General features: G+C 37.2%; 1 protein-coding gene across 1 annotated transcript in view; it reads right to left on the bottom strand.

Annotated features, from left to right (window-relative positions):
* LOC131547300 (disintegrin and metalloproteinase domain-containing protein 23) overlaps window positions 1-10,680 on the bottom strand; it is a 56,245-nt gene extending 45,565 nt beyond the window's left edge. The window contains exons 1-3 of the mRNA XM_058787782.1: window positions 10,476-10,680; window positions 7,132-7,343; window positions 5,558-5,634 (exon numbers count right to left, since the gene is read on the bottom strand). Coding sequence (XP_058643765.1) covers window positions 5,558-5,634; window positions 7,132-7,343; window positions 10,476-10,557 — 371 coding nt within the window. The 5' untranslated portion in view covers window positions 10,558-10,680. The remainder of the gene's footprint in view (window positions 1-5,557; window positions 5,635-7,131; window positions 7,344-10,475) is intronic.
* Window positions 10,681-11,185: the final 505 nt, after the last annotated feature.

Consider the following 11,185-nt stretch of genomic DNA (forward strand, 5'->3'; position numbering starts at 1 on the left):
TGTAGACCAGTGAAACTGTATAGGCATTTCTGTATATTCTACAAAAGCATTTCCTGGCAGCCCTAATCATGGAGCAGGACAGCAGTGATTTTGTGTGCACCCCAGAATGACTGTCCCATCTGCACTGCGGGGATAACATACTGTAGCTGTATGTCTGATGCGTTCTGTCAAAAGAAAACAATCTAAGAGGTGTTTTAGACTGAGACTGACATCTTCACATCTGTCGGTGTGAGTATTTATGTAAAATAGAGGGTAGGCAGTGTTCAGTGTGTGTCAGGAGGTGACACTGATTCACCTTCAGCGTCCTTTAATCATCACAAGCCTCGACTTGAGTCAGCGAGGCAGAACACACAAATATGCACTCTAGCTGACAAACCGCTAGCTCTCTCATTCATAGCTGACTGCTCACTTCAACAGAGGCTACTTTCTGCCAGAACGGCATTTTCCTGTAACCTTGTGGAAATGACTCAAGCACACAGTGCAGGTTAACTCGGGAGCAAACAGGGTTGCGGCTGCGCCTGAAGGCTGGGATCAGAATATTAGACTACTTTTAGCATTAGTGGAGGTGTGGGAGCGGGTTAGGCTAGTGTGAGGGAATAACAGGACACAATGCGATATTAAGATCTGTAGGTACTACATCCTTCTCTCTCTGTGTTTGGCCTTGATTTAACAATGCTATTGACAGTGTGACCCAGTTTTCCACACTAATCCATCATGAACTGGTAAAGTAACCCCAGAGCTCTCTGAGTATTCCTACAATAGCACCTTGTATTCCAATGGCAACGCTTTCAATCAACAGCTATTTGCTATTATTGACTTAACCTTTCTCACACTAACATTAAATTTAAGAGGGTCAAATCAACATTTCTGTGCGGCCTTGGTGAATGTAGCAACAAAGAGGAAGTTATTAGACTTTCATTAAAAATAACAAAGCTGACCTTAAAGTCCCACAGCACATAGCGGTTTATGATTTCAGCTTGTAGGGAAAAACTGAAGGACTACAGCCGCTTTCCGATTCACTAAGCGTGTAAACTCACATCCTTGCTGTAGTTGTGATTTACACTACCGTTCAAAGGTTTAGGGTCAGCACGATTTTCTAAAAGAAGTCCCAGAATTTGCATTGTTCTGGATCAGAGTTTTGGTTGGATCCTAATTTACATACTTCTACAACATGTTAATTTAATATGTGCTTTCATTTAATTAATGGCTCTTAAGACTGACTACTTCAAGTGCAAAAAATAATGTTCAAACGTTTTGGAAATAAGTTTCTTATGCTCACCAAGGCTGCATTTATTTAATAGAAAAGAGTAAAAAAACAGTAATATGGTGAAATATTATTACAATTTAACATTACTGTTTTCTATTTGAATATATATTAAAATGTAATTTATTTCTCTGATGCAAAGTTGAATTTTCAGCATCATTACTCCAGTCTTCAGTGTCACATGCATGATCCTTCAGAAATCATTCTAAAATGCTGATTTGCTGCTCAAGAAGCAACTGAAAACAGTTGTGCTGGTTAGTATTTTTAATTAAAACTGTGATCATTTATTTATTTTTTAATTTTTCAGGATTCTTTCAGTATTCTTTTCAGGATTATGAATAGAAAGTTTAAAATCATTTATTGGAAATTTTGAAATTAATATGAAAGTCTACTGTTACTTTAGATTAATTTAAGGTGTTTATAAAAGTATTAATTTCTTTCAAAAACAACAACAAAAAAAATCTTACTCAAACCAAACTTTTAAAGTGTCCCTATTATGGATTTTTGAAAATTACCTTTAATGCGTAACACAGCTCTAAGTGAATGAAAACATCCTGCAAAGTTTTAAATCTGAAAGTGCACCATGTATAAAGTTATTGTCTCTCAAAAGAAAGAGTCGACTCTGAATCATTGAAATGAGTCGTTTCTAAAACGAATCCCAAGCTGTTTCATGTTGACGTCAACATGAAACATTAGCATATTGCCAGCCCACTTGTAGCGCAGTAGCGTAGCATGTCACCTCAATGAATCTAATCTGATACAGGAAGTGTTGAAGCGTTCCGCAGCTGCCGGGGGTGAGGAGGACAAGGGAGCAGGGCGAGGAATGGAGGGATGTGATGAGTGATGTTTTGCAGGTGCAGCCGGAGCAGGATTCTCTGAGCTACAGTCGCTCGGCTGCATGCTGTGGGACGGCTATATTTAGATCAAGACTGTCGCACAACCACAACACCGGCCACACACACACGCGCACACACACACACACACACACACACATGTTGGTATTTGTGGTTTACGGGGACTCTCCCTAGGCGTAATGGTTTTTATACTGTACAAACTGTATGTGCTATTTCCCTACACCTAAACCTACCCCTATACAGGAAACTTTGTGCATTTTTAGATTTTCAAAAAAACACCATTTAGTATGGTTTTCAAGCCTTTTGAATTACGGGGACATAGGCAGTGTCCTCATAAACCACCTTCAAATTGTAATACCTCTGTCATACCCATGTCATTAAACAAATTTGTGTCCCCGTATACCACAAATACCAACCCACACACACACACACATTCACACAGAGGCATAGCGAGAGAGAGAGAGAGAGAGAGAGAGAGTCTGGGAGGTAAACCACATATCAATCAAAGCGGTCTGACAGACAGACACCACTTCTCTTTGACAATTACAGTATTTTTAGTCTCGCAGGACTTAACAATGACTTTAGCCAGGATTTTTTTTTTTTTTACTTGGGTCACTTATTTAATGACTTCTTCTGATTTATCATAGCAAAAGTAAAATTCAAAGATCAAATTGCTCAGAAAAGTAATAGCACTTGATTTGCAACATCATCAATGTCCTCAACACAAATTAACCTTATACTAATAAATCACATTTTTTTTCTAATTGGAAGTATAATTTCCAGAGAAATCATTGGTGCAAAAGCACACTTACTTTTAAAGGGGTCATCGGATGTAAAATTCACTTTGAACTGAAAGGTGCGTTGGCAATGTGTGTACACATCCACCCTATAATGATAAAAATCCACCCAGTGCTTTTTTTATATATAAATCCCCATAAATAATAAGCTCTTTCTCAGATCAAGTGGTTCACAGATTCTTGGCTGTGTGACGTAGCTTTGCCCAGGCCCCTCCCACGATTATTGAGTGACACAGCCATTTTAGCACAGACCCGCCCTGAGTGAGCTGTAGACAGTCTGCCATTGTCTCGATGCCGGAGCAGAAAAAGACAAGAATAGCTACAAGTGATTGAGGTGTTTTGTTGTTGGATGTAATTATGAACATAGCAGTTGACATTTACTCCCGACATCTGAGCCACTGAAGACGCAGTGGATTACTTTTGTTTTTGAAGGGAAAGCACCCCCCAATCTACCTAAATGCGTCTGGATTAGTGATCCAGCTTCACCTACAGAAGAAGTGAGTATAAGGTTTTTTATTAATCTTTGCACACCGCCTTTCCTAATAATGTGATAGTTAGCAAGTTCCACGACAAATACGACTAAAGTTTACAGTCTCAGAGAATGGCTCGTTAACCCACGGAAGAGAAGGGTGGGATGAGCAGAGCTCATTAGCATTTAAAGGGACATGCACTGAAACGGCTTGTTGTGAACAGAGCTGTTTTTGACAGGGTAAAAAGGGTGTTGTTTTACACTACCAGTGAGAAATTTTAACAAAAGTATGTTATAGACTTTTCATTAAGACCCTAAAGAATCGTATCAACCTGTGGAAAATGGGCATCCGATGACCCCGTTAAAAAGAGTACTTACTATACAAAAAATATACTGTTAATGTCAGGGTTCTGTCACTTCAGTCTTCTTCATTCTTTGTTTGGTGACAGAGCCCTGACACTCCTATCGTCTTGTGTTTTTGTGAGTATGCAGCTTTGAGTTGGCTTGGGCCCAGGGTTGCCAGGTCTTCAAAAAAAAGAAAAAAAAAAGAATTGTTATTAAAAACTAGCCCAATCACATTTTTTCCATGGTTTTCCCCTTTGTCGGAATTGTGTTCTGGGGGGGTCGGTAAAATCTGTGGTAAAAATATTTTCTTTCATTTATGCTATCTGCACAGTTTTAAAAAAAAATACACTTTTAAGATCATAAATGTACACCACAAGCGCACATTACGGGGCCGTTCACACAGAACTTCTCTAAAAACGCACAGAGCTCAGGAATGATTTTTTTTAAAAGTGCAGCACAGGATGCAGGGGTCTCGAGACGCCCTTTTGTGATGCAATAATGGAAATAACAGAAAATAACCAAACAGCAAAATAGATAGAGAATATCAGGCTCTTTTATAAAGGAACAAGTTGTGATAATCGCTTGAAATTTTTTTATATGCATGAATGCCACCACAAAGTCGTTATTACGAGTGGGAAACTCGAAATTTTCTTTAAGCCCCGAGTTTCCGAGTTGGCTAAAGATATGCAGCGTCGGTAAAGTTGTTGAAATGAATAAAATTATTTTTTGTTGTTGTAATGTACAATAAAACTATATAAGTTACATATACACAATATTGTATTATTGTATAATTATAATAGAATATATAATTATTCAGTTTACATCACCTTCATAAATTAAATAAAAACAGAAAAAAGAAAAAACACACTGATGCACATTTTTCATTCAATATTTTGTAATCTAGAGTTTAAAAAAATCGTTGAATTTTATGTAGAAAAGTTAAATCGCCATCTTTTTCCGACCAAAGTGACTTGAACACACCCGACGTCGTGATAACGACTTGTCAACTCGTAAGTACGAACGTCCCAGGAGAACTTGAACGCAGCATATGAATGCTTGCTCTGCTATGTTGCTGTCACAAAACTGTAAACAAAAGCTCTCAATGCTTGCCCTACCTTCAGGGACTTCTGATTGGTCCACTGTTTTGGAACAGTCATTGATGGGCGGCACTGCGTGTGAAAGTTAAAATTATTTTAACTTTACATGGCATGTCAAAAACACGGCGCTCATGTGTGAGATGCTGCAAAAGACACTAGCGCAACAGTCATACATGTCTGGCTAGTACGGATGGAAAGCAATGGAAAAGTAGCACTTTGGAATGGAAAAACGCATTCTGTGTGAACACCCCATAATCTGACTTCTTTCTCACACAGGATTCTGTGTGCGTGAGTGTGTTTTAACCACACATAAACACATTCCCTCCAGATGAATGTCTGGCTTCGGAGCTTCTAGATTATTGAAGGGTGTAGTTACACTATATAGTGTTTTGGTTTCAAAACCTGCAATAACCATTCAGGCGGCCAACTCCACTTGATACTGAATACAAAAAAAAAAGTGAAAGAAAGAAAGAAAGAAAAAAAGATATGGTGTTATTTACAGTGTAATTCCATGAAGCTGAATGGAAATGGATCCCTGCGCAGAAACTTTGCTTCCAGTAACACAGAAGAGAGGCTCTGTATTCCCATAAGTGCATGTGTTAGATTGACAGAGACACAACACATCAATAGTCTGGCACAGCAACAGTCATGAGAGGCAAACGCGTGTCATGAGTGTGTGAGGCCTGTGAGAGTCTGAACATATAGTGAAACAGCAATTTAGCAATACTCACTTGTTTAATGTGAGGTCCAGAATGAATTGTGATCCAAAGGCCTGAAGTTGAAATGAAGCCTGAGCGAGATGGACCTCCTATTGAAGGAAGGAAAAAACATCAAGATTTAGCGTCAGACCAGATGCTAGAATGACCGACCGTCACTGTTTACAGATCAGTTCCCTTGAGCTATCATCGGAAATGTGGCTATTTTTACTGTGCGCTCAAAACAATGTGAAGCAATTCCACAGCAATGTCTGCCTAATGTTACCATAGTCATGGCATTTGAAGCTGCAATAATCACAAACATGATTAATCTTATCACGATAAGGCACGGCCCTGGCTGAAACATGGCTCCCGCAGTCAGATTTTGTATGTCTGTTTTCATCTCAAATGGTACATAATGTGAAGTTGTTTTGAACTTATTTTTTGGCTTGCTTCCATTAAGTTAATAAATAAAAGAGAGCTCACAGGATGAATTATCTTTCATATGTAGTATTTAAATCATTTAAAGTATCAAAACAAAAATAAATCAATCAATCAATAAATAGGTTTTATCAAATGGTGCTGTAATATATAAAATGTTTGGGTTGAATTTCTAGCTTCATTAATAAAATTATTATTATAAAATTAAGAGTGTGCCATAATTTTTAGACACACTCCTAATTTTTAAAGATTTTGAAATGTACATCTTGGGAGTTTGGTCACAACTGACAGCACTGTCTGCGAGATCAATCATGTCATTGTCATTCATTAAAAACAAGTGCCTGTAGTCTATCATGGATACATGAAGGAGGCCATTTTTGTTTCTTAAAGGAATAGTTCACCCAAAAATTTTAATTTCTATGAAATCACTAATCCAAAAGTAATCCACACAACACCAGACCATCAATTATTATCCTGTGAAGTGGAAAGCTTTGTGTTTTTAATGAACAAATCTATCATTAAGACGTTTTAAGTCCATAATCCATAATAACGCTTCCTCCAGTGATAAAGTCCATCCATGTTGTCCTCTCACATCAAAATCCACCGTAATATTTGTATAGAGATGTTTTAGAACATTTTTTTCTTGTAAACAGTGCTTGATCTGTGCGTATTTCTCTCCTGATTCAGACAAGATGACTTCTTGACAGGAGAAAACATGTATATATACACATGTATGTATGTAAAAATGTATATATGGACTCAAAATACAGTTAATAACGTCTTAATGATGGATTGTTTCTTACAAGCATGCAGCTTTTCACTTCACAAGATGTTAATTGATGGACTGGAGTGGTGTGGATTGCTTGTGATGTTTTTAGCAGCTGTTTGGACTCTCATTCTGACGGCACCCATTCACTGCAGAGCATCCACTGGTAAGTAATGATGTAATGCTACATTTCTCCAAATCTGATGAAGAAACAAACTCATCTATATCTTGGATGGCCTGAGGATTAGTACACCATCAGCAAAATTGTAATGTTTGGGTAAACATTTCAATTAATACCATCTCATATCCTGCCTCAGCTGTGCTGTATTTAGATTTAGGGTTTCTATGATATAAACTGAGGCATCATGTTCTGTAACAGATCCTGGCTTGAATCTGCTCTCACCTGTCCATGTGGGTCAGGAATCTTAGCGCGAGTGTTCAGGTCATGGTAGGTGCTCTCCGAAGCTTCGTTCCGGTAGTAGATGAGGCGAGATGGGTATGTAAGTGTGCGCTCTGACTCCTGCGGCCCACTGGCATTGTGCGTCTGTCCGGTTGCAGTATCATCCCTCTGTAGCAGCAATGACACTGCCTCCCCGGGGATCTCAGCCTCCAACACTGACAACACACATGCACACACACTCGCTTGATGAACACTCCTCACGTTAACACCATCTAAACTAGGCCAACTGACACTGAACCACAGAGAAACCTCAAATTAAACTTTGCTATCAGGTGTACTGTATGCAGACTACAGAATGTGCGTCACAAGCTACAAACAATCGGTATAAGCTTGAAATATTTCAACTATGAATAATATCATTGAAATGATAACAATGCCGTGCTTTCTCTCTTGCCTCGGGCCCTATGAGTAAATTATACCATTGAGGGATTTTAATGGGATCTCTCTCTACAAGATAACATTACTGGTTGTCAACATTCCCTGAAGAGAAATAAACCAGACTCAAATTAAATAGAGTTGTAAAATTATGGTAACACTTTAGGAATTTAGGGAACACTTCACTATAAATTAGCTGCTTATTAGCATGTATATTACTAGCAAATTGACTGTTTATCAGTACTTATAAAGTACATATTCTGCATAACCATATTTTAGATTTCTTATCCCTACCAATACCTAAACTTAACTACTATAACCTTACCTACTATCAATAAGCAGCAAATTAAGAGTTTCTTGAGAGAACTCTCATAGTTAAAAGTTCCCTAATCTAAAGTGTTACCAAAACGCATCTGCTAAATTAGTCATTTCGCAGATGCTTTTATCCAAAGTGATTTACAAATGAGGGCAATAGAAGCAATCATAACCAACAAAAGAGCAACAATATAAAGTGCTGCGACAAGTCGCAGTTAGCCTAACACAGTTCACGTAGCAAGGATTTTTAAAATAATGAATAAAAAGAAAACAAGTAGATAGAATAGAAAACAAATAGAGAACGCTAGTATTAGATGTTTTATTTTTAAATAAATAAATAAAAAGTCGAAAGAATAGAAAAAGAATAGAGAATGCTAGTGTTAAAGGGTAATTTTTTTGTAATAAATGAAAAGAAAACAAGTACGTAGAATAGAAAAAGGAATAGAGAATGTGTTAGAGGGTCAATAGAGTTAGAAAAAGAGTTAGGATAAGAAAATAGAATAAAGAGTATATAGTAATATAATAGTAGGCTATATATTAATATATAGTTTATTATTTATAATAATTCCATTTGAGAAATAAAACCAGATTAGGGCTGTCAGTTGATTAAACCTTTTAATCTAATTAATTACATGATGTGTCGATTATTAATCTAATTAATCGCAAAATAAATTTGACTGTGAAAATATCCACAAAAGATTATTTAAAGCTATTTTTGTGTTTAATGAGAATGTATCAAGTAGACATTACAAATTGTAGCTTTAGAAAGAAATATTTTATTTTATTCAACATACAATTTATTACACATAAACATCTAGAACATAACCTAACATAAACTATCGAACATAAAAGAAGATAATTTGAGAAACATCTCAGTATTTTTTGTTGATGCAATCAAAGTCATTGGTAACCAAAACAGCTTTGTTACCAGCAGCCTTCTAAATAACTTCTTTTAATGTTCCACAAAAGAAAGGTTTGAAACAAAATGGGGGTGAGTAAATGATGACAGAATTTTAATTGTTTTGGGTGAACTATTAATGTTATAATTATTATTATTCATGAAATGATACTCTATATAAGAAACTTAATCTGCCAGAAGGTGGCTGTAAATGTCTTCATTCGATTCGTTCAAACGGCTGATTCATTTAGGAATGAAGTAAACGGCTCTCTTTATGAATGGGACTTTGAGTCATTGGTTCACACGATTCGTTAAAAACGCGGATTCATTCAGAATCTAAACACGCACAATTCTGCTATGGCTTTAAAGGTAATAGCCTATGATCTCTGCAAAATTGTGCAAAACACATAATATTGTGTTTAAAATATAACACAATATCAACTTCTTATTTACTGTATATCACATTTAAACTTGTGATATTTGGGACAAAAGGCTAATACATGCTCCTTGCTCGTGTGATATGGTATATATATGAGACAAAAACTCATTTTTTGATGATGTAAAGATGTAAGATGATGTACAGGTCTGAGGGCGGGGCCAGTGCGTTAACTGCTTTAAAATATTTTAATCGCATTATTTTTTCCTAACTAATTAATTAAGTTAGCGCTAAATTGACAGCCCTAATATATATGAACAGTTCAGATGCAAAAGCCTCTAAGTGCCTTTTGAATTTTTCTTCTAAAATTAGGAGTTTTATCAGGCTGCTATGTTTTTGTTTTGTTGTATGTTATATATATAATGCGATATAAATGCAATACTATTGATTTTAAAATGTTCATACCTATGAAGAGTTCAGATGCAAATATGAAGAGTTTTTTTAAAATCAGTAGTATTGCATTTATATATATAATGCGATATAAATGCAATACTATTGATTTAAAAATGTTCATACCTATAACTTTAGGCCTATCATTTTATTTTATATTATATTAATAATATTACTACCCAGATAGCAAAATTTGTCTGGGCCACAACCTTGCTTAACTTCTGGCCCAGTTCTGGCTGGGTCCCCGGCCCAAAACTGGCCCACACACTGAAAACCGACTCAACCGATTTCCTCTGGCCCAGAGATAAGAATCTGATGAGAAATGTTTAGCTTATATTAAAATGTCTTTTCTTGAGCACAGTTAGAGGGTTTTTTGGGATCTTTTCTAAAACTCTAAAGGAGACTCATGAGAGATTACTAAAGTCAGTTTCTCAAAATAACAAGCATGACACTGCAATCTCCATGCAATAGTCTCATTTTGCTCTCCATTTAACCTAACTCTTGTCGAAACAAAAGATCATTTGTGATGGGCTATAGACTGAATATTTAAATTGTATAAAATAAAACGAAACAGACGCATTAGAACATCTGCAGTGCTCCCCTCTGTGAGCTCAGACCATATCAAGTAGCAGAGCCACAGCAAAGCAGCATTTGCATGCATGTGTCTCTGTCGCTCTCAGGACACTGCTGCTGTCCTCCGCATGCTCGCACAGGATGTCCTTGCAGAAGCACAACTCACAGAAGGCATCCCGAACCGGACACTCAAAAAAGCACATCGCATTCCTTTATAAAGAACACCGCAACAATCAGATTCCGCGCTGGAGGAAAGAACAAGTTCAATGCAAAGTGATTGAGTTAAGGTTAAGTACCTACCGGCTGACGCTGACGCCACGGAAGGCTGGAGACAGGAAGCGAGGATGCAAGCGAGCAGATTTGAAAGTACTATCACATACATGATTCATAGCTGGTCTTTGGAATAGCGTGAGATTAACGCATGGATGCGGTGACTCGCTCGGGGCTCATTGTCCTTGATGGTCCTGATGCTGCGGCGAGTGAAGGCGGTGGCCAGCCCCAGATCTCCGCGAGCACGCTCCAGATAATGATGCGCCCGCGCAGGTGCCGTGCATCTGCCCACTATACCAGCTGATCCAGTCTGCACTTATTACCATAAAATACATAGAATTAAAATATTTGCATACTATGTATGCAAGAACTACAGCGATTGCACAGATTAAGATTAGGCGTGTATTTTTTTCATATATATAAACATATATCTTCGAATAATGCAGTTCTATACTCTCTCTCTCTCTCTCTCTCTCTCTCTCTTCATACTACTTCAAGAATCCTACTTTCTGTAGAATTTCTGTTCGGCAGTATAAGATGCATGATCTATGTATAATTTCATGTATAAGTATGTATAGCTACCATGGGTTACTGTCATGAAGACCCTGAGATTCCAACACTGAAGGTCTGAACTGAAGTTGTTACGCCACTGTCTTTGTAATATACATGTTTGTTCTAAATATCTGCTGGGCTATGATTCAGCCACAGGAAATTACAATCATGCTGAAAAGACAAACAGA

Source organism: Onychostoma macrolepis, chromosome 09 (assembly GCF_012432095.1).
Source record: "Onychostoma macrolepis isolate SWU-2019 chromosome 09, ASM1243209v1, whole genome shotgun sequence".
Classification (NCBI taxonomy): domain Eukaryota; kingdom Metazoa; phylum Chordata; class Actinopteri; order Cypriniformes; family Cyprinidae; genus Onychostoma; species Onychostoma macrolepis.